General features: G+C 36.9%; 3 protein-coding genes across 5 annotated transcripts; all 3 read right to left on the bottom strand.

The window, feature by feature from the left end:
• Window positions 1-662: 662 nt before the first annotated feature.
• LOC121268390 (protein SEMI-ROLLED LEAF 2-like) lies at window positions 663-15,020 on the bottom strand. Of its 3 annotated transcripts, XM_041172649.1 has the most exons (20): window positions 14,872-15,020; window positions 14,389-14,683; window positions 12,461-12,535; window positions 10,939-11,054; window positions 10,657-10,771; window positions 10,391-10,519; window positions 8,604-8,651; window positions 6,901-7,100; window positions 6,609-6,805; window positions 6,207-6,499; window positions 5,863-6,012; window positions 5,337-5,759; window positions 4,719-4,868; window positions 3,559-3,631; window positions 2,548-2,675; window positions 2,060-2,260; window positions 1,823-1,963; window positions 1,633-1,746; window positions 1,324-1,545; window positions 663-1,017 (listed from the first exon to the last, which is right to left on the bottom strand). In XM_041172649.1, exons 2-20 carry the CDS (start codon window positions 14,533-14,535, stop codon window positions 853-855), a joined length of 3,087 nt encoding a protein of 1,028 aa, XP_041028583.1. In that variant the 5' UTR covers window positions 14,536-14,683; window positions 14,872-15,020; the 3' UTR covers window positions 663-852. The 3 variants fall into 3 exon arrangements, with proteins under 3 accessions (XP_041028583.1, XP_041028584.1, XP_041028582.1); XM_041172650.1 differs by lacking the exons at window positions 14,389-14,683; window positions 14,872-15,020 and adding an exon at window positions 13,205-13,517; XM_041172648.1 differs by lacking the exons at window positions 14,389-14,683; window positions 14,872-15,020 and adding an exon at window positions 13,257-13,517.
• An 803-nt stretch (window positions 15,021-15,823) lies between these two features.
• LOC121268389 (zinc finger AN1 and C2H2 domain-containing stress-associated protein 16-like) lies at window positions 15,824-18,346 on the bottom strand. The gene is given in 3 exon segments (XM_041172647.1): window positions 15,824-16,636; window positions 16,639-16,843; window positions 17,925-18,346. Coding segments are annotated over 3 exon segments (873 nt in total). The 5' UTR covers window positions 18,024-18,346; the 3' UTR covers window positions 15,824-16,067.
• Window positions 18,347-19,371: 1,025 nt separating this feature from the next.
• On the bottom strand, window positions 19,372-21,733 carry LOC121268388 (40S ribosomal protein S2-3-like). The gene is made up of 2 exons (XM_041172645.1): window positions 20,978-21,733; window positions 19,372-19,695 (listed from the first exon to the last, which is right to left on the bottom strand). Exons 1-2 carry the CDS (start codon window positions 21,626-21,628, stop codon window positions 19,537-19,539), a joined length of 810 nt encoding a protein of 269 aa, XP_041028579.1. The 5' UTR covers window positions 21,629-21,733; the 3' UTR covers window positions 19,372-19,536.
• Between the last annotated feature and the right edge of the window lie 1,744 nt (window positions 21,734-23,477).

Raw genomic sequence — 23,477 nt, 5'->3', positions numbered from 1 at the left:
ATTTATTATATTTTGTGTAAAAATTTAAAAAAATTATAATAATTAGATAAGATGAATTGAAATAAATTTGAAGACTTTTATATTCAAACCCGACCTTATACTCAAGTAGAATTGGCAATGGTAAGGCCACTTAGACCGTTATTTAACTTTTATATTTTGTAATGTGTGCAAGGGTTCACCACATTTAATATGATGAATAACTAGTAATTATTTGTTCTAAAAGATTTTGCTAAATTGAGACATGAAATTTATAACGAGGTCTCATTTAAAATTATTGTATTAAGAAAATTTAATCTAATTATTTATATTTGATTGTGTTATAACTTGTAAGTAAAAGGGACTCATTGTGATAATCGAAATGCAATATTTGATCGAATTCAGTACTAGTTCATAGAAGATAGTGAAGGAAGAATTTGTAAGATGGGTCTCTTATATCCCAAAAGATATTATCTATGACTGAGCCAGCTCATGAATTAAGTTGCATATAACTCCATGGAAACGATGTTTAAAGAAACAAACGTATTAAAAGGATCTAACTCGGAATGGGAACCTCTGAACCATGGCTTGAAACTCTGTACAACTAGAGGAGATAAAATAAGAGCACCTCATCCTGAATGTGGGCATGCATAAGTTAAAATGGAGAAGAATTAAATATAAAAAGGTAACAAACTCATCTCATATTTATTGAAACAGTCGCTCTGCTTCTGCACCTGCAATGTACTATGAAGCAAGCACACTATAATTACTAATTAGCATAAAAAATAGGATACTCCTATACCAGCCTTTGAGCTTAAAGATCAACAGCTAGCTTCTGTTGAGTATTCACAATTCACATCTAACCCCACTAAAATGTCAACAGCCAGCAGCTTTTAGAAAGTGATCATATGGACTTGATGCTGGTAGTTTGAAGAAATGGGGGTGATGCTGGTATTCTGCTGCACACGGCATTGGAACAGGGCCAGGTGATGGTTCACATGAATTGGCAGTGAAGTTTTGGTCAAGGAAAGGATTGCCAGCCTGCATTTTCATTTGAGTTCACAATATTAGAAGCTTCAAAAACAAAAAAAAAAAAAAAAAAAAAAAAAAAAAAAACCTTGTGGATATTGGTAGGAATGTTATAGAAGTGAAGGCACAAGACGGCGCATTAGGGTCTCTAAATCCAAACATACACCTTTTTAGAATTGATAATATTTTAGATGCAAATTGGAAACTGGAAGACTATATTTTAGATGCAAAGGTAAGTGCATTGTGCATATGACCATATATCATGCAAGTACGATTTTAAGTTTTCTGGAGAAATAAAAGTATCTCAATGGAACCCACATCAACATGGGGATAGGATGCCGTCTTCTTCACCTCAGGCTCATGATTATGTAAAGTGACGTTCATCCTACTTTCCTGTTTCTGTCGTGTAATCATCACATTAGACATCTTCTGCTGCTTTCCCATGAGTAGTGTCTCACAATGAAGGGCCATTTCCTTGTAAGGCACATCAGGTGCATTTGAGACCGAAATTCGTCCAGCTTGATGTGCTGTCTCCAAGACCTGCACATATACAATATACTATAAATAATTATTTTGTGGGATTCTCACTCGAAAACTGAAATAAGAGAGCATGAAATGGTAGCATACTGATTCTAGAAGTTGACTGACACTCAAAAGATTGGGAATTTCCATGGCTAACTCTGAATTACGTTTGGTCTGACTTTCATATGAATCATCCTCTGTTGTAAACATTGGAACAACCTGGAAGAAAACAATAATGTCATACAAGTCCCAAGGGTTAACAGACATGGGGCTACAAGATACGCAGGATAATTACCTCCTTAAGAGATTCATTATTTTCTGAATCAACCTGACGTATACTATGTGGATTGCCAATGAGCAACTGGCTTCCCAGTGGACAAACATCATCGGGTGAGAATTCTTCGAGCAGCTGCTCCCTTATGGTGGACAATTCAGACTGCCACAGAGCCAAAATTTATTTACACTACAAGATAACGAGACAATTTTCATTGAAGCAATCCAAGATGCTTAAGCAATTTGTATAAAACTTTACTTCTGGAAAATGATCCAAGCTTTTCAAAATCTCAGAAACAAAGAACTCCCTAGTTTGGTCTTCAGTGATCTCTTTTTCTGAAAGATATTTTGAAGCTGAATTATCATCCTCTTTGGATCCATAAACATTAGCAGGATGGTCGGATCCTGTTTTAACAGCTTGTAACTTGCAATCTTCCACCACATGAAGGAATGGATCAACCTGATCCAAGTAGTAATATTAGGACAGAAATGAAGAAATTTCACTTGAGAAATATTTAGAACACAAGTGAAATGACAAGCAGCCATAAATATTGGCTCTCTTCTTTACTTGACAAAGTAATGCCGTTCATCGGCAATGATTCATACCTACCATTTTATAATTAATTATAATTGACCTCAAGCACATGAACAAGATGAAGAATGCATTGAGTCATTGTCACTGTTCAAGAGGAGGACGACTGGTATTACCAATGATCACGACTTCGTCAGTTTTGACTCAATACTTACCATTTTATCTGTAAGTGCAGCCTTGGCAATACGAACAAGAGGAAGAATATTGTATGCTTTAGATAAAAATAGAATCATTGAAGCTGCCAACGTGAAGAGAGATCTGCGACGTGAAGGTGGTAGTGACCCTGCAATAGAAGTAGGGATACAGCTTGAGCTGAAGCGTAGAGATCCCATTAACAGGAAATCAGGCTAGTTCATTATTTGCTTCATGAGCATGCAAGAAATTGGACAAGAACGGTATAAATAGAATAAAGTACAAGCTAATTGCGCCCAATCACTTAAAAAATGTCCAATCACTTTTGAAGTTTAAATATTCAAATGTATATCTACATCTGCCAATAGCATTGCATAGCTTGTTAGTCTAGTATCCCTATGTTATGCACCAAGTTATAAACGTCACAAGAGCAAGTGATATATGTGCCTCCCAGCTAGTTTGAATATAAAGCAGTGTTTTAAATTTTGTACCGTACCGGCCGGTACGGCCGAAATTTTTCGTACCGGCCGTCCGGCCGGCACAGGTACTATACCTGTTCCGTATTGGCCAAAATACCGGCCGTACCGGTCGTACTGGTCTCAATTTCGGCCTGTGTTTTTTTTTTTTTTTTTTCATTTTTTCAAACTACAAGCTTATTTTTTAACCCCCAATTCAGACTGACTATTTATAATTTATATATATATGTATTTGTATATAATTTATTTATATATAGACTATTTTTTTGGAATATAATTTATATATATATTTATATATATAATTTATTTATATATAGACTATTATTTTGGAATATAATTTTTATATATATTTATATATATAATTTATTTATAGATCGACTATCCCGAAACGTTATCCCGAAACGCTATCCCGAAACGGTACCGGTGCCAAAATATTTCGTTCCAGTGCCTTGACCGGTATGACGTCCGGTACGGTATTCAAAACATTGATATAAAGTCCAGACCTATTCTATCTTGACACATGGAAACGATATAACAATGACGACTTTGAGAACTGACCTTCTTGAAGAGAAATGTTTCGTAACAAAAATGCTAGCTGGAAACTTCGAACTAGAACTTCATTACTGGAATTCTGCAGGACAAGTAAACCTAATAGAAATGAAAAATAAAGCTCACTAAAATCATAATATTTTTAAGTAGCCAACAGAGTAAGTTCATCCACCGTCATTTCTAATTTGAATTCAAACCCAACTAAAGAACTGTTTAAGGCTCAAGTAACAAGATAGTCCCAAAGTATGGATACATGAGACTCCCATCCTATCACAAGATGACATATTACTAAAACTTAGTGCTTAGTTAAGCAATTCCAATGGCATGGTCTCTTGTGATAGGATGAAATTAACATGCCATATATACTCCCATAATACCTAGCAATTTTCTTTAAGGCTCAAAGTTCACAAATGGTCCTCATATTTTCCAAGTTATATCCCATGGCGACCTAGTAATGAAGGTTTAGAGTGCAATTATTGCCTACATTTCAAAAATTGCAGTAAGTACCATCTATTGGTTATGAAACTAAATTTATAGCTATACAAACAATAATAAGTAACCCAAGTAAGGCTTTAAATTAAGCAAATCCCAGCTAACATAGGATTTGTTTTCTTTCAAAATAAAATAAATTTTAACTCGCTGACAAAGGGTTTGTCACTAATTGTACAAATGGAAAGTTTGGCTCTCATTCACGGGCATGTCGACTGATGAACTCCCGACAATATTTTTTTATCGGAAAACAAGATTTTATTAATCATAAGAATAGGCAACAGCTCAAGTATACAGGAACGTACTCTCGACAAGATTAAAGCTACTTTGACAGGTGTTTTGAGGTTCCCAGGCCCCTAGCCAGCATCTAAAGCTACCATGACAATACCCTTGAGATACTCTTGACAAGATTAAAGCTAGGTTGAAAAGCTACTTTGACAAGTATTCCTATAGCTTGAGATATACTTGGCTTCCTTGTTTCACATAATGGTCAATTTGGTTGCGTTAGTATCCCCTGGTTGTGTGGAACACAGAAACATGTGAAGCACTACTAAATTACAATGCAAACATGCTAGGAAGAGGGATTATTATAATCTGAGAATCAATATCTGAAGAGAAGAACATGACCGAAAGCATAGAGGAAAAGCACAAAATCTGTTCAGCAATATTGTGGCAATTACCTTGGCCCGGGAGAAAAGCAATACCAGACTGTATGTATGAGCGATTGCTTCATAGTTATCAGGTGTATTTTCAGGAGAGATGGACTGAGCCCAAATTGATGACAGCAAGAGAGTAATCTGGTGGCTACTCAGCCTGAGGGAATTAGACTCCTGAGGTTTAATATAGATAAAAACATTCAGTTACAATTGAAACTAAAGCACTTTTCAACAACTGATAAATGGTAGGCTGGTAGCAGTGAACATTTGGAACTGATCAAGCAAGAGAGTAATCTTGGATATAGACCAAAGCCTGAATTTGCCAGAGTCCAATACAAACCCAAAAACTAAATCCTTAGCCCCTGGAGCCAAAATATTGCTCTCAACTGATGCCTAGGCCACTAAATGCTGAGTAGTATTTTAGGTAGCAGAGACGAATCAATGCTCTAAAGTTTTAATCTATGCTCTTTAAGGAGACTACCTTCTACTTCTATGTGTCATCCTACATTTAAACCCTTGTCAGTCTTAAAGCTGAAAATTACGCCATGGCTCGATGGGACAACCAGGGAAGGCTAAAACTAGAGCCCTGTGACATAATAGATTTGGACATCTAAGATGGTAAAGAAATTTCCATAAACTTACAGTCTCTCTATTTAAACTCATCACATTATTTCCTTCAGCTGTCATGGGTACAGAGGGACTTCTCATACTGCAGACCCGACTGTATGATGGCTTCAACATATTTTCCATCCCATTATTTATTGGTTGCTCCTCACTAACACTATTATCTTTGCTATCTTCACATACACTTTTCGTCAAAGAAAACTTCTCCTTCCTTAACTTCTCAAAAAGAGCAGCTGAAGAAGAAAAGACACAGACAGTTCTTGACAGTGTCCGTGGAAGATCAGAGGCTGTCTTTGACTCAGAAATAGATGAGGACGGACGAGGGAAAACTGAAGATGGCACAAGAACAATCGAAAAAGTGCGATGAGCTCCAATTCGTGTTTCATGGTCTGGATGGACCATAGCTGGAAGTAACTGGTGAAACAAAGCCTCAGGGAAAGCCTAAGACAAGACAGAAATTTTAAATTTTAAATGCAAAATTAGTTTTAAAATAAAAAGTAGCTGAAAATGAAATTTGCATGATCTTATAGTTTCTGCTTCTTGCCTTATTTTGATACGATAACTTGGGCAAAGAGGCTACAATTTCAGCTGTACGATAAACAGCTGAAATTGTAGTTCTGGCTATCACTGTAATAGTTGAGATGTTCTCCAACATCAAGGCCATAACCTCAAGAATTGGGCCTGCTTCTCCAACCTGTTGGCAAATTGCTACTAAGTTTTGTTTGAAAAATCTACCAATGATGGCAGATATCAGAAAAATATAACGTAAACCCATTAAAGTATTTTCAGTGAGAAATAAAAAATAAAAAGCAAGCATAAAAAAAGTAGTTGTAGCTCAAGTTCAAATTATGAATCTTCAATTTAAAGAACTATGGAGATTACTAATACCTTATGTGATAACTGCACGAGGCAGTCATCCACTGCTTCCCCAAAGCTTCTATTCCATTTAACGATGTCAGCTCCCAGATTCTCATCATTGAGTAAGGAGTGCATGCTCTTTCGCAAATACCTCATGGCATCACTTAATGCACCAATTATTGCCATAGAAGGCTCAACCTTTGCATCTTGAGCAAGGGACGTGGCAACCCGGACGATGTCAAGCTGCATGTCAGGTTGTTTAAGGACATTTCTATGATCAAGATGCTTAATTAGTGTGGAAAGCAAGAAATGTGTATTTTGCCCTGAAAAAGGTACAGAAGGTAAAACTCAGGAGATATTAACCATCAAAGTACAGCTAAAAAATTGAACCTGCATGGAACCTCCAAGTGCTAAATAAGTAGAGATAAATACCAGATTTATCCATTAAAAACTGCAATTCCTTGAGGACTGGGAGGGCAAGACCATGTTCAGGAGACCACAAATTCCCATTATCAAAGTATCGGAACAAAGATTCCAGAACACGCCGCATGGTTGTAGCCTCCTTGGCTAGCTTTGCCATGTTATACAAACTGATCCTGGACCAAAAGCAAGGGTTCTTGGCATCTTCCCTGGGGAAGAAACCAAAGAGAAATCATTGACAGGTGAAGGATTACACACAAAAAAGTCTCAAACATTTGAAAGATTTGGTGCCCAAAGAAATTACACTGTCACATTCGCTTCGCCCATCTCATTCACAATTGTCTGCCAAGGAGGACCCTTTGTTGTGACATCAGGTGAAGAAGAGAGATCACTTTCATTTTTTAGCACTTCTTCCACCGAATGATTCTGACATTCCTTGTCGTGATCCATGTTCTCTAACTTTTTAGTGCGACTTTCAAAGTTTTCCAATACTACTGAAACAACCTGTTTTTATTGAACAAAAAACGAACAAAAAAAATCCAAAAGATGACATGGGTTATTAACTAGAATTTAGTCCTTAAACAGTAATAAATAAATTACACCTTTCAAGCTGTAATTTAGTCCGTAACCTAAGAATTTTTAATAAAGCTTTATTGGGAAAATGGCTCTGGAGATATCATCTGGAGAGGGGATCATTGTGGAAGGAAACTATTGATGCTAGATATGGGGTCGATTGGGGTGGTTGGTGCTCTAAGGAAATGAGAGGGAGGTATGGTGTGGGTTTATGGAAGTACATAAGGAAGGGATGGCCAGGTTTTGTAAATCAAATACGCTTTGTAGTTGGTGAGGGCACTTGTATCAGATTTTGGCGGGACGTGTGGTGTGGAGATTATGCATTGGAAAGGGATTTTCCGGCCTTATATCATATTGCAGTTAACGGGGAAGCTTCAGTGGCGGATATGCGTGTATACTCTCATGGTGTGCAGCAATGGAATGTTCTTTTTATTAGGGATTTCCATGATTGGAAATTACCTATAGTTTCAGAATTTTTCAGCTTATTATACTCGATGGAGTTTCCTACACAGCGAGATAGTATGAAGTGGCGGCTTAATAACCACAAGATATGCACAGTGAAGGCGTATTACAGCATCTTAACAACACAACTTGGTAGTATTCAGTTTCCTTGGAAGAGTATCTAGAGGACCCGTGTGCCTTCGAAAGTAGGTTTTTTTGTATGGAGTGCTGCTCTTGGGAAGATATTGACCACAGAAAATTTGAGAAAAAGAGGTTGTGTAGTGTTGGATTGGTGTTACATGTGCAAAAAGAATGGAGAATCTGTGGACCATCTATCATTACATTGTGAGTTAACAAGGGTGTTGTGGGATGAACTCTTTCTAAGGATTGATGTTGCTTGGGTTATGCCTGTGAGGGTGGTGGATTTAATGGGTTGTTGGCCAAACATGCAAGGCAGTCATCAAGTGGTAGCAGTATGGAAGATGATTCCGTTGTGTATTATGTGGTGTATTTGGACAGAAAGGAATGCATGTTGCTTTGAAGATAAGGAACGCTCAATGACCGAGTTGAAGAATTTTTTTCTCCATACTCTAATGTGTTGGTTTTCCACTATTGTATTACATGGGGATAATGTTCAGGAATTCTTGTCTTTATTTTACCGTCTTTAGAATGTAGTTAGGAGTTCTTATGTATACTTCCTGTGTACAATGACTATGTCTATTTCATTCATATATATAATATCTTTCTTTTACTGATAAAAAAAAAAAAAAAATTTCTGGAGATAAATTTTGAAGAATGCGGAGAATGTAGGTGATGTAGGAAAGATGAGAGGAGACTATAAGCTTGTGCCACCCAATACTGGAAATAAGTTGTGATAGTAGTGCCAAAGTAAACCATATAGTAGGGATATGGGACATCCAGATTTAGGGAAGATATAACCACACCACTTTGAAAAACTTGGACTAAGATTGGAATAAGTATGAATCTGCTTACATTCTCAAACTCCACAGAAATGTGAGAGTATTTGCCCATAAACCAAACCTACATACCAAAGCAGATAGTAAAATTTCCACTAAAATATAATAATATAGAATACCTAGGGTATATATAAATTTCTATTGGACAAAACAAAATTGAGATAGAAGATATGCTTATGTCATAATTTCAATATATTCTCAAGGTAACATGATACAAAGGATACATGGTCCAAACAAGAAGAAAACAAAGAAATGTAACATGAGTGGGTGGAGTAAGTCCAATAATTACAGTGAACACAAAGGTAAATGAAAGAAACAGTTTAGAACAGCCATTACATAAGCACAAACACAAAGAATGCAGCCATAAGGCACATGCTACCAAGAGCTTGTTCTCAATTTTGCATGGTTAAATAATATCATGATCAGGATCAGGCCATCATTAATCATTCAGAAGATTGATAATTTCTATCATATGCATGAGGCGAGAACCACACTTTAGTAATGCATACTGATTGTGGTGCATTAGAAACCTTCATCATTACATCTTATAGAGACATGTAATGCTTTAAAAAGAACAAGGAAAAGAACCCATCAGATCAATTTTCGTTCTCCAGTCCCAGAAGTCGTCATTCAACATATCATTGAGTAGTATTTAAATAAGAGCATTGATTTTTAAATTTTTCCAGCTCAAACCAATGCTAGCGGTGCACCCACTTGAACTCATGTCTCGACTCACAAGCTGTTTATGTTTTCCATATCAAACACTCCCCTGAAAACCATAATGAGTGGCAAGAGTCATGTCCTAAAAGGGAAAGAGTCATGATCCTAAAGGCCACCAACAGCTACAGTCAGCAGCCACAGTCAATATCTAAAGTATTACCAGTCCCGTGCCCGACTAACAAAGTATCTTGAGATACATTTTCTACATGTCACCCCAGATCCTCATTTTCAATCAATACAGAGGGTATTGATCTAAAACATAAGTTATTCGACCTTACTTTCTGATCATTAGGTCCTGATCTGCCCCTGGCAGAAATCACCTCTCCAGGAGTAGATCAACACCTACACATATCATCACAAATCAATACTGCGCCCAAGAAAAACAAAATCCTAGTGGAAGAAGGGCTACCTGCCTGATCTCCATGTTTGAGTGTTCCAGCTATTCGCTCTGACTGTCATCACAGAGACACATGACAACAGATGCCATGTACAAGAACTAAGAGGTTGTAAGCGTATTTTTTAATGCAAGTTTCATACAAAGCCCAGACATTCTCTTGGTTACTAGGATCAGCCTAAGTCAACAAGGGCTTCCAAAGAGTTATCCATGTTGTCTCATCAAATAGTCTTAGGATTGAAAAGAAAAAGTCTTACATCTTTTTTTTTTATAAATTTTTAAGACATCCACTTATCCAAAGCCATTGATCCATCATGTCATAAGTCATTAAAACCCCCATTGGAGACCAATACAAAGTTGATTCAAACATGCACTGCACTAAGAAATATTCCTTAATAAGAATTTCAAAACTGGAAAAATGGTTCACAAAAAAAAAAAACCTAAAATCCATGCATTAGTTTAATTGCAAATATGTCATCATTAGCTCAGAATTGCTCCCTTTGGTTGCTTAGAAATTAATGAAATAGAAAATAATTTAGAATTTTATAACCATTAGATCTTCATTGTTTGAAAGTCACCCGTATCTTCATTATTTGAATTTATTTGAAATTCTCTGTTTCCTCAGACCAAACAAAGGATGATGACAATACTGTGTTTGAAAATAAACTAGCAGTTAATAGATAGAATACCATTGAAGAAAGGGCTTGGAGACCAGCTGAACGTAGACACTGTTCCCTTTCATCCTCCCCTACTTCTTGAGCTAATTGAATCAATTTTGGAATAAAGCCTTCTAAGTTAAACATATAAGTCCCGTCGTGCTGCCAAAGTCAGTATGATGAAATATGAGTTTCAAGTTTCTGTAGGAAGAAACCTGATATCTGGAAGTGAATTACATGTCAAACATTTAGTGAATAAATTATCAAGATTTAACTGAAGGGCCACTCAGGGCACCAACCTGATTATTTACAAAGTCAAAAAGAGTATGGCATCCTATAATTCGCATCTCATCTTGCCGTGTTTGATCGAGCAGAGTGAGCATGATGCTTAGTAAGCTACTTGCAAACAGAGGCCTGTGAAATTGTCAACCTTGGGTGAGTCGACTTTAAAGGTGGTCTTGTAATTTCCAAAAATTGACCATTTCATTTCTGATTTACTCCCAACCAAATAATTCCAACATAATTTTATGAGTCCGATATCTAAAAAGGAAAGATGCAGAACAGAAGAAGGATAAACTCACATTTGCTCCTTACAGGAAATTAGTAATTTCCTGTAAATACACATTGCAATTTTCACAGATTGAAAATTCTCGTTTCTCAATTCCTTGTAACACCTTTGCTCAAGAGAATTTGTAATCTGATCACGAAATTTAATACTCTCATTAACAAAGCCACAAATTTCAACTATTATATAATGTGGTTAAATTTCTCGATATAATGTGGTTTCTACAGAATACAAAAAATTACATAGATAAACTCTGAAACTATTTTTAACATTTTGCTTGCATATTTCTAGATTGATTTTCAGATCATTAACAGGAAATTTTATCAGATTGGTAAGCAACTCATGCCATGGGACTTGAACCCATACCCTCAAACTTCAGCACATCTTCAACAGAAGTGCATTTGACCTCCAAAGGCCATTGGCAGCATGAAATTCCCTAAACATTTGTTCCTCCAGAAAAGCATGAATCACCAATGGCAATAACATAGAAAGTAGGAGAAAGGCATGAGGATTTAACTATCAGATTGATCTCACTGTAAGGCAAATGAAGTAACAGTGAGATATTTTATGTCTACATAAACTTGATCAGACCTCCACCTCAATATTAATCATGGCACATATATCTCAGTTTGATGCAAGATGATCTAAAACTCTCTCATCAGAATCGAGGAGTCTCCTTAATTGCAGTTGATTTTCTAGCGTGGTGTCAGCGTCTACAACATTTCTATCAATTCCCCTACCCTATTGGATTTTTTTTATATAAGCAAAATGATATCTTATTATTACGGAAGTAGGCATAGCACCAGTATACAGGTTCTCCCCCGCCCCCCGCGTGCTGGATTTGTACTCATGTCTAACAACAAGAAATCAGTTTAGTTGGCATTAAAACACCCGCTATTGGGTAATAATTGGCCATCGATGAAACTTGATCAATATTGGAAGGATCTAACTTGAGTTTGGATATGGTTTAACATATTCCCAAAATCAATCTCAGATAATCAATAAGTCAGCAGAATATGGCAATCCAAGTTCATTTCATGCAGGGGTAACCCATTTTGCACGGTAAGTTTGCAGTAAATGACCATAGACCTTACAATTCTGTAAAGTTTGTCGAACCCTAATCAAAAGTCAATTTCTTCTCTTTGAAAGGGCTGTGACATTTTTTCATGTCGGTGATTCATTAGCCATTATCCATCACTCTTTTTCTTTAGTTTCTTGTGATTCATCTTTGATCACGTTTTACTTTGTGCTTCACTAGAGAGTTAATAATCTATGATGAGTTCCCAAGAGAATTATAAATTGCAAGAAAACAAAAGGGGGAACAAAGCTTATAAATATTATCTCAATGAACTAGAATAAGTGTTCGGAATATATGACCTGAATTCATCATATCCAGGAGCAATAACTCTTGGAGAACCTTTTCAACTACTACTAGATAATAAGGATTTCTACAAGCCAGAATCGAACACCAGCTAGTTTCAACTTACACAGTAGGCCTCTATTAGCATCACACAATGCTTTGCAAAAACAAATTTTACCTTTGGGATACGCAAAGGATTTTTGGAAGCATATTCACAAAGTTTTCCTATCTTACGATCATTTGGTCCTTCCTCCTACCAAATTGTGAAGAACAGATAATAATAGTCAGTATACAGAATGATACTACACAAAGAAAGATTGCATGATCAAACATGACAGAGATATACTCATGGTTGAGAAAATTGTGATCAAGCTACAAGAGAACCACGCTAGTAAAAGAAAACTGTTTCTTTTTTCCTTTTTTACCAATAACTAATCAAGTATTTTCATTGGAAATAGGAGAATTCCAATGTACACTGTAAATAGGGAAATCATTTGCTCATTCCAGACGTATCGCTTATTTTTTGTTCTTTCCTTTTGCCATGTCATTACAGATGTGTCATGCTACTTAATTGGAGTTAGAATAAAAACTTACTGCATGACTTACTGAGTAGTAACAATACAAAAAGTTCAAAATAGTTGAGAGAAAAAACAGACAGGAGGATATTTTTTACAGGGAGCAAAGTAACTAAAATTTGACGGTGTTAAACTGAGAAAGTAACCAATCAAGATGTATGAGTCCCCTAAACCTAGTAAGTGGAAGTGGAAAATTTATTAGTGCAGTACAAAATCAGGGGGCCCTGCATCAGGGTAACCTACAACACAAACCAAATTTCGTACATAATAAAGAGAAAAACAAATGAACAAACAGAAACTATCTGCCCAAGTTTGGAGGGTCATAAGTATGAGGGGATTTGAAGTACCACCAAACAACCCCAAGGGGTGGCATAGTGGTCCTGGGGCAGCTGTAGAAACCTGGTGTTCCTGGTTCGAAATTCCCACATTTCGCACATTTGGGGCCATTGGACTGGGGGAATTTCCCCTTGAATTACCGGAGGGTACTTCTACGGGGACTCCTTGCCTAGTGCTTGTACACCCTAGGATTAGTCTGGAATTTGTTCCCGGATACCCAGTGCCAACAAAAAAGTACCACCAAACCAATTGCATATGTTATTGATATTAATAAAGGGTTTATTATTCCATTGCGAATACAAAGGCTTTCTAGAACATAGGGGAAATCACCTTCCACTAACATATCCTGAGTGAAAACCCCTAGAAGGTGCTAATTTAAAAAGCCTTCACTTACATAATAAAAATTGGTTGGTCAAAACTCAAGCAACTAGACTAATTTTTTTTCATATATGCAGTCTATTAATTCAGACAACACGTTGCCTGGTGGCCAGGACAACTCCACTGAAATCAATGCCTCTGTCTATTTAGGAGCTTAAATCATGGAGGCAACTAAACGCTTTCTATTTCTGAAACCAATTACCTAAAGTCCTAAAAAGAAATAGGAAAAAGAAAGATATTTTGCACTCTCAAACTGCCATTGTGTTTTCAATTTGTAACATAAACTACCAAGATTGACAATGGCTAAACCACCATATTTTTGCAATTTTCAACGTCGGTTAAAATCCATTAATTGAGATGATGTTACAAATAGTCAAAATTAACCTGTTTAGTAGTTTAAGGTGCAAATTTCAAAAGCAGTAGTATTTTGGTGTGCAAAGTGCAATTTCCTAAAAAATAAAACAATTCATATTCTAATATTGCTAACTTGCCATGTATTCCTCCAAAAGAAGCTAATTTTTCACTTAAATTGCAGTCCACTAAAATAAAAAGCATTAATTCACCTAGTGCGTGATAATTGGGTGAACGTGTGTCTTGAACATATCAACCAAAAGACTACCATTTGAACAAGAAAACTCTAAGCAAACCCATACCCTCTGAGCACATTAACCACCCCAAGGCCCAGCTCAATAAAAGCAGTCAGCACCAATACCAATTTAGACAATAAAAAAGCAACAATCACCTTCATGGTTCTTTCCTGACCATAATCAAAGATGACAATTTCATGAAACATTAGAGACAACCAAAAAATACTGACCTGATTGCGAGGAAAAATATCGGCGATGAGCTTCTTATACCTTTTGACAGGCTGTCTAGACCTCGCCCGCAATGACGGGCAAAAGAAACAAAGACTACCGCATACAGGCAAAACTTGCCTCGAAACCACACCCGAAACAGCGCTCATTTTTCGGATTACCAGTAGGCAGGGAATTCAAGTTGGCCTCAAACCTTTTTCTTTCCCTTCAATCCAACAAAAAACTCCGATCTTCGGTGCCGGAGAAGGGAGAGAAAGGGTCAGACACCAGCGGGCAGCTCTCAATCCAATGGCCAGCCTGTAATTCAAAATGTGGGTCTCTCATGACCTCCAAATATATCGAAACCCAAAACAAAACAATTCAAAAACAAAACCTTTACAAAAGTAAACAAAAAGGGTGGTAAGAAGATTGCAAGAATGTATCAAATCTTGACAGTTACAGATAAAAAAAGGTATTGAGCTTTGATCGAATAAAGATTAGATTACCTCCTAACAATGCCTGAAAGAGCAAGCCAGAGGCTGGCAATCCCTCTAAGCCCTTAAAACAAAAGTACCGGAATTACAGGATATACTACCGCGTGCGGATCCCAGAGATCATGAACGTTGTTATTGAGACGTTGCAAAATGAAATTTGCCATGTCCCTGTGTTATGTTTCCTCGGTTGGAGAGGTAAAGCGAGTCGTTTGATTTGTGGGGCCCACGAGGACTTGGCAGGTGATGTTCCATTTTGGAACTGAAGACGTACTGTCAATGACAGTTAACTTTACCCGCCTGGTTTCAAGGATTTTCAACCGAACCACGCGTTATTTGGATTTATATGTGAGAGAGAGAGAATTTCTTGGAATTTTTTCTTAATAATTTTAATAATTGGAAAGTTATAAAGACAGATTTATATGTTATGTCTATTATTTTTTTATTATAAATAAATTATTTGGATAGAAAATTGTACAGAACCTTTAATACTTATTTTGAAAAGTCAACAATAATCATTTATTAAATTGGGCTTTATTTACAACATTTTCTTTTAATTTCCTAAATGAAACGGATAAAAGGGTGATCGGAGTAATTATTTTTAGTTTCTCATGACAATCACAGAACCGAACATGAGTGGCTTAAACATTAACACAAAGCACAGATACCGCAGATGCTCTCGAGCACAATGAGGTTAATTTGCTCATTCAATTTCGTATATTCTTTCTTCTTTGCTAGGATTCCATTTAACATATATGCATACATACGTGTGTGTGTATATATATATATATATATATATATATATATTTATATAATATTTTGGAGTAAGGTCACAAAGGAGAAAAGGCCTAAAAACAGTTATCAGAGTTGTGAGAGACCCCAGAGTCAGCAAACAGAAGATGCCGAACCCATATGAGGATCAAGGCACCATATCCCCTCACAAAATTCAGATACACGTGAATGGAAATTTGCGATAAAAACTTCGTTTCCACTCAAATAATACTACTACTCAGCACACTTCACAGCAAGGTCATTGACACAAGATTGGAGAAGAAAATAATTTGAAGTACCAGTTAATTCCAAATAATTTTGACTTCTTTTCAGTTCTATATCCTCGGGAAGGCATTTGCATTTCCAGTCTTAAATCTATGCAATGCGCAAAAGACTAAGACTTGACCAAAAAGTAGACTTTGCTGTTTCGGCAACCATGCCTAAGCTTTTGAACTACCACCATGATCCCTCTCAACATGCTCCACAAGAGAAACTGGATCACGAAATCCTCTACTACACTTTGGGCAGACATCAATTGTCACCTTCTTCACCCCAGTTCGGCTGCTACTCGTTTCATGGACTTTCTCCACATGCTCCACCAAACTTGTGACCGAGGAGAACTTCGCACTACACTGTGGGCACTCTTCTTGTCCAACTCCACCGCTACTGCTGCTGCTCTGTCCCATCCCATCCCTTGCAATCTGCAACTTTTGACTTAATTCAGTGCTCAATTTTGCCATACCTGCTTCAGCCGAGGCTCGAACTGTTGAAGCTGCATTAAGAAAGCTTGTAGTCCACTTGGAGGAAGATGATGTGGGAGCTCGGTTGGGTTTTGACTCTTCTTTTCTACTCCTACTTAAAAGACTCCTAAATGGAAAACCTGCTTCTGGCTTCTTTGGTCCAGAACATTTGTGGTCAGGTCCAAACCTGTGTTTCAAACAATGGTCTACCATGCAGTCCCTGCACTTGATTGTGTTGGAGAATGTTAGGATCTCTCTGCAACCAGGGACGGGCACTTCTTCTTCTTTGTCACTTTCTCAAAATTTGACGGGTCACACTCAGTGTTGACATGTGTCTCCCAAGTAATGTTTGGGTCTTCATCAGGAATTAGCCGAACTCCTTTAGCACAGAGAGGGCAGATAACAACAGTGACATCCTCTCTGTCAGCTTTTGGACAACTGTGTTTAATGTAGCTACGATGCTCCAAACAGAAAACCTGTTAAAAATGCCATATTTTAGTACCAGGCACCAATATTTTTTTTTATCGGCACTGGGTGTCCGGGAACAGCGTCCCGACTAATTTGATCCATAATTTGAGAAAAATAGGCAGTGCAAGAGATCAATCCATAATTTGAGAAGATCAAGCAAAAAAAAAAAACATGAAATTACATGTGAAGCTAATAAAACCACATCGAAAACAGACATGAAGTAGCAACAATCAAATGCCACATAAGAAACTCGAAAAGATTCGGAAGATAGAAGTACACATGAAAAATGAATTACTGGCTTAATCCGACCAGGGAGGATATAGAAATCAACAATAGCTATGGACTTAACCAGACTGAAATAAGGCTTGGTTTGTGAACTGAACCTGTTGGATGAGGGACAAAACCCAGTTCCTTTTGGAACTGGACCCAAGCCTTCTACAATACTAGCAGCCCTAAAGAGAAAGCTATTTGATCAACGACATATATCGTCTGTAAAACTACCGTGAAATCAAAGCACTAGAATGATTCCTTTCAGAATAAATGAATAATGGTCATAAGTTCATAACCATAGCTCGCTATAAAAGAGAGACATCACTCCCACAAGCTGATCCAAATTGCCAAGTGAGAGTAAATTGAAAACATCGACCACCGACCGATGTGTGCATGTCATGTCGCTGGCCCAGTAGCCATGATTCCAAACTAGATACAACAACAATTTCATCCTACCACTTCACAGCGTTTCCGATAACCTCTCAACATGCTCCTATTTCGAGGGTGATGCTATAAAATATGAAGACCAAAGAATCATGTAACAAAGCCTGAATGTTGGTAAGAGCAAGTGCCTATGTTTATTTGATCTAGCATTCTACAACAATAAGACATTGATCATTAAGCATTGGAATCAACCACTTCTAAGTCAACCCTCGATATGAATTCTTTTTTCCCCAGTAATGTAACCAATCATAGTGGAGAATCTAACAAACTAGGAAATGAATTCAAATACAAAAGAACCTTGAAAACTTAAATTTAAAAATCAAATTGAAAGCAAATTCAGACGCTGATTCGAGAAAGAAGAGAAAGTAGCTGTACCTGGCTGCAGCGATCGCATTTAAACGGCAAGAAATCGATCTGCTTGCAATCTTCGAAGGTGCAATGCTTCCCCAGATCTGGGAATTCCGGAGTTCCCATCGGAATCCGATGCCTTCGGCCACGTGAAAATGGAACAAACAAAAGAAAAAATAAAAAAAACTAAAGGAACAAAAAAATCAGAAGTAAAAGTCGTCGTATGCAAAAAACCGAATAGATAGGGAGGGAATGGGAGTTTGAGTTTTCCCAGGAGTTGTTGCGGGATTCAGGAATTGGATGTCGGGAAGCTTCCGCGTATATAGATGGAGGCCGTGGAATCGAGAATACAGTGGTTGGAATTGGAAGTCGTCCCAAATTCATCTAGACTTGATTATTTCATTTCTATCCTATTATTCCATTTCCGCTATATAAATTTGACCAATAATATCACATTTCTCTGATATTTTCCATTAATAAGAGAGGAGAGCGGTCTCCGTCCTTATTCATTCAAGTAATTTTAAAATTTTGAAAATTAAAAAAAAAATGGTAATTGTCAAATGCTATATGGTTGTGCTAAGTATTAATTTTTAATGATATGATTTACATCTCGATTTTATTTTCGTAGTGCTATACATTATATTTTTATTCGATAAATACTACTTATCATTTTTATACTACACATCAATACATAATTTATTATTTTTATTCTTCAATTTAAATACACATATTTACATATCAATATGTATTTAAATAAAAGAATAAAAAAAATTATATATTAATATATGGTATATTGGATGATAAGTAAAAAAAATTTAATAGTATATGTATATTTTTCAAGAAAAAAAAAATTACAGTTCAAGAATCAGAATGGACATAGGGTAAGTCGAATCAATAATATTTTATTATTTAATCGTCTGAATTGCATCGTTTGGAAGAGACAACCTATCTCATCTTCAAAACTATAGTTTCTAACATTTTTTGGACAATTGCTCTCGATTTATAACGTCAAATGTTTCGTTTTTTTCTAGTTTTTTTAGGCTTTTTTATTTTCCCAGAAGGAATTATCATAATGCATCCGGGCCGTAGGGCAGAACGTTTCTTTCTTCAAAATATTTCCTTTTAACAACAGATGAAAAAAACAAAAAAACCATGTTGCCACTTCGATTACAAAATTATGATACCCTAAATCATGTCCGTCATGTATTGAGATGGCCAGACCTTCAAATCTGACTTGGGATTACAAGGTGAGGAAACTCATCACCCAATGCCTTTATGAAAAACTGAAACAAATTATCCCAGAATTTTCTTGAAACCATACGAGAATAAATCCCTACAAAAGCTTGGGGGGGTAGCCACACTAAAATAGTCAGACTCGAAGAACAGTCCACTTTTAACTCATCAAGGACCATACAATTTTTTTTGGCCAATATAGTGCAATGTCTGGATATTACCAAGAATTAAAGAAAAAATATAGGCATAAAACCATCCAACTCAAAAAACTTTAAAAACAGTTAAAAAGAGTATAAAGAAAGAAACATATAATCCCTTAACTGAAATAGAAAGCATCTCTTTTAACTAGAAACATATACTAAAGAGGTCCTCTAACACCTCACTGCCGTTGTATCTAAACCCGGTCTCAAGCCTCAACCCTCTCAGGCTCCTCTAGGATTAGCTTGCCGACTGGTTTTGCCAACAGATCCGTATGCTCTTGGAATGGAGACTTTATGAAGCGAGTTTCCCTCCAGAATTCGGGTGTAAGGAACCCATAGGTTTTCAGCAGGCAATCAAAAGTTGCCTGTGGAGAAAGAGAGAAAAAAAAAGATCATGATCCATTTATTTATAAATAGCACATTAGATCCTCTAAATTATCTTTCATGTCCCCAATTAGCATTTAAATGTTATTTGACAACCACACCCATAAAATGGGGAAAAATTAGTATTTCTATGAGCAGAAGGTCCTATTGGTATCAATCAAATTAGCACTGTGCTTGTAATAAAAACCAGACTTCACTACTCTTACGAATAAAACTTCTTGATTACCTATAAATAAATAAATAAATAAAAACAGATTTCACTAACAGGAACTAAATGCCTCTATCTGCATACAAGAAAATGCCGTTTAATAAAAAAAAGTAGCATATTCAAGGCAGTAGTGATCCTTTCAAGAACTTAACCTGATAGTTCTCAATTGAAAAAATATTATTTTTTGGTCCAGAAACAAATTATGGCTGAGAAGCTTGATCTGATCTGATCATAATCTACTCGGATATCAACTAAAAGCTTTGAACTTTAGGTCTTCAGATCTTACTAAACCTACATTATTACAGGAAAAAGAAACTTTATAAAACTGAAGAATTCGTAATTTGAAGAGTGCAAACCACTGAACCGACTATCACGGAAACAGACTCTCTCAACCATAATTCCAAGATTGCATATCAATGATATCACAGACAAGCAAAACCAAAACACATACAAATATAAGAACTTATAGGAAGTTAAAAAGATTAAAAACAGGGCTAACACACAAATAGAGAATCAAATAGTCCATTCAATTTAAGCAAAAATGTATTAACAAAGTAATGCCCAGAATATCTCACACAAATTCCAGTGCCAGCCCTCACTAACACACACAGACATTCATTTACTGTTTTATGTGTAGGTGGTGAAATTGTATCACGCTTTATCTCACTAGTGCACCCCTCGACTGCCTCTCATTTACATACTTTCATTTCGGCTTCTATCTCACCATGTAAAAATCATCAAGGTCCAACAATTTAAGAGAACAATAAAACATATTTAAACAAAATAATTACCATTAAATTATTACAGACCTACGTAAATTAAGGCCATAAACTGCAATCGGAAGATGCTTTAACATTTAGCAATAAATAATATACGGCAACACCTTCTTTCAAAGTAATTCATTTCAATCCAAACCCATTAAATACCTAAAAGGACCGAAACCTAAGACGAGTAGAGATTCCACGAATTAAAAATCATAAAATAATACACATATTTTTCTTATTTTGGAATGCCCGGGAACAATTAAAATAAATCTATAAATGAAAGAGACGAACCTTCACGAAGTTTCCGAGAGTTTTAGTTGACCCTCTCGACGAGGTAAATACATCGTCGATCCCGGCGAACTGCAGGACCTTCTTGGGAACCCTAGCTGCCACAATCCCGGCCCCTCGTGGCGCAGGTACCATGCGTACCGTGACGGACCCACACTTCCCGGTCACCTTACAGGGCACTGTGTGGGGTTTCCCAATCTTGTTCCCCCAGTAACCCCTCCTCACGGGGATCACGGAAAGCTTAGCCAGTATGATGGCACCACGAATGGCCGTGGCGACCTCCTTGCTGCATTTGACGCCAAGTCCAACGTGGCCGTTGCAGTCACCGACGACAACAAAGGCCTTGAATCGTGTCCTCTGACCGGCCCGGGTCTGCTTCTGAACCGGCATGATTTTCATGACGTCGTCCTTGAGGCCAGGGCAGAGCTGGTCGACGATCTGGTGCTCCTTGATGGCGAGGGAGTGGAGGTAGATCTGCTCAAGGGACTTGATCTTATCGGACTTCACGAGACGGCCGAGCTTCGTCACCGGTACCCACTTCTCCTCCTCGTCACGGCGAGGACGACGACGGCCACCTCGTCCACGATCTCCTCTTGAGCGACCACCACCGAACCCTCTACCAAAGCCACCGCGTTCTCCTCCTCGCTCAGCCATGGTTGACAATCGGGAATGAAACTGGGGAAGCAAGGGGATTAAATACTCGGAGAGTGTCAGGGATGGAGATAGTGTGACAATAGAAACCCGAGTATACGAGAGGCTTTTATACGTGAAGGGGGAGAGGGGCTAGGGTTTTAAGGATGGATTAGGGTGGTGTTTGGTTACGAAGGTGAGTGAAGACTGGAGTGGGTTAAGTAACTGGCTCTGTCACTGTGGGGGTTACTTTTTCCTATCTGGGATCTGTTTTTCTTTCTTTCTTTTTGGATGAAGTCCGTGGACCGAGAGTGGACTGCGTGGCTGTTCTACGCATGCAACATACAAAGTCCTGAAAGATCTTCGGCTGGGCTTAGTTTTAGGCTTTTTTTAGTATGATGATGATCAGCAAACCATAGGTAAGAGCGGAGTTTACTTGATGTCTAGATCACTCAGATTCTACTCCATATCACAAAGTAGTTAGGTTGTGTTTGGATATTAAAGTGATTTGAATTGGGTTGAGTTGAGATGATAAAATATTATTAGAATATTATTTTTTAATATTATTATTATTTTAGAATTTGAAAAAGTTAAATTATTTATTATATTTTGTATTGAAATTTGAAAAAATTATAATGATGAGTTGAGATATATTGATGATCTAAATGAAGTATAAGAGAAGTAAGGTCCAACTTAGTAAGTAGAACACTCGGCTCCCCGAGTCCATAGTAGGTCCAATCGTACTCAAAAGAAGAGTTTGGTTATTGCTTTATGTATGCAAGTCCAACGTTAATGTTTGAGAGTTGGGCACATGGAAAAGAGGTTCCTAACTAAATATTTGGGGTACAATCGGACCAGTCTAGTTTGACAGATCATGGATCAAAGATTTTGGTCCAATCCGTCTGAATCGGTCTATGAATATTTTTTTTCTCTTTTCTTTTTCTGATAGATAAATTAATATAAAAAATTAATTAAATTAGTAAAATTAAAATTAAGTGAGCTCTTTAATATGAAATATGTAACTAACTTATTAAAAAAATAATTAATTATATTTATACTTATGATGTTAATTGTTAACGCCTAAAAATGACACAACAAGCCTAGAGGGGAGAAAGATACATTCATGGCCCCGCTGAGGTTGTTCTAGGCCTTGATTGGTGTTGTTTGGAGCCCCCAATAGTAATTCAATGTAATTGTACTGTGTCCGTGCATACATTCATGGTGGTGAACAGTAAATAAATGCAGAGAAAATGAATAGAGGGAGACATACAGATTTACGTGGTTTGGTACTAGATCTACGTCTACGGGGGTTTGAGGACGGGAGAATCAACTATAATATGCTTGTTTATAATCTTTCATGGTCTTTCGTCTTCACTGTACAATGGAGATCTGAATTCTATCCTCTGATTTTTATCCTTTTACTGGAGTCTTTGTAGTGAGGTCGAAGAATTTGAAGTCTCAAAAAAGCCTGGCCAAAAGCCCTTGAAGTCGTATGTGTTCGTCCATTTTATCTCCTGCCCCATTTGCTTTATGTCACTTCACTCATTTTCTCTCCTAACACTCTGCACTCCCTCAGCTCTTTATCCCCTCCTTCCCTCTCTTTCTTTCCTACTGATGAGTCTCCCCCCATTGGGCTAGGCTAGGAAATATCATGAGTCTGTTATATTTTATCTCTTACATTAATAGTTACTAACTTAGTACTTTAGTATTCATAATAGCCTATATTAAAATTCTAACATTTTATCTATGATTAATGAATATTAAAAAATTTTATTGTCCATAGATTATTTATGCTTACTTGCAACTTAAAAAAAATACCTAATTACTTTAATTATGTATAAATAGTAGAGTATGTATCTACATATAATAACAT

This window comes from Juglans microcarpa x Juglans regia, chromosome 5S (genome assembly GCF_004785595.1).
Source record: "Juglans microcarpa x Juglans regia isolate MS1-56 chromosome 5S, Jm3101_v1.0, whole genome shotgun sequence".
Classification (NCBI taxonomy): domain Eukaryota; kingdom Viridiplantae; phylum Streptophyta; class Magnoliopsida; order Fagales; family Juglandaceae; genus Juglans; species Juglans microcarpa x Juglans regia.
This window is presented reverse-complemented; position numbering and strand designations above follow the sequence as displayed.

Coding starts and splice junctions, on each gene's coding strand:
- LOC121268390 (XM_041172648.1), bottom strand. CDS start 13,448: ATGCAATTGGTTTGGTGGTACTTTTTTGTTGGCACTGGGTATCCGGGA. Junction 10,520..10,656: donor TTGACTTTGTAAATAATCAG/GTTGGTGCCCTG, acceptor TGACTTTGGCAG/CACGACGGGACTTATATGTT. Junction 6,500..6,608: donor GTTTTTAATGGATAAATCTG/GTATTTATCTCT, acceptor TACCTTTTTCAG/GGCAAAATACACATTTCTTG.
- LOC121268388 (XM_041172645.1), bottom strand. CDS start 21,628: ATGGCTGAGCGAGGAGGAGAACGCGGTGGCTTTGGTAGAGGGTTCGGT. Junction 19,696..20,977: donor CTCTCGGAAACTTCGTGAAG/GTTCGTCTCTTT, acceptor CTTTCTCCACAG/GCAACTTTTGATTGCCTGCT.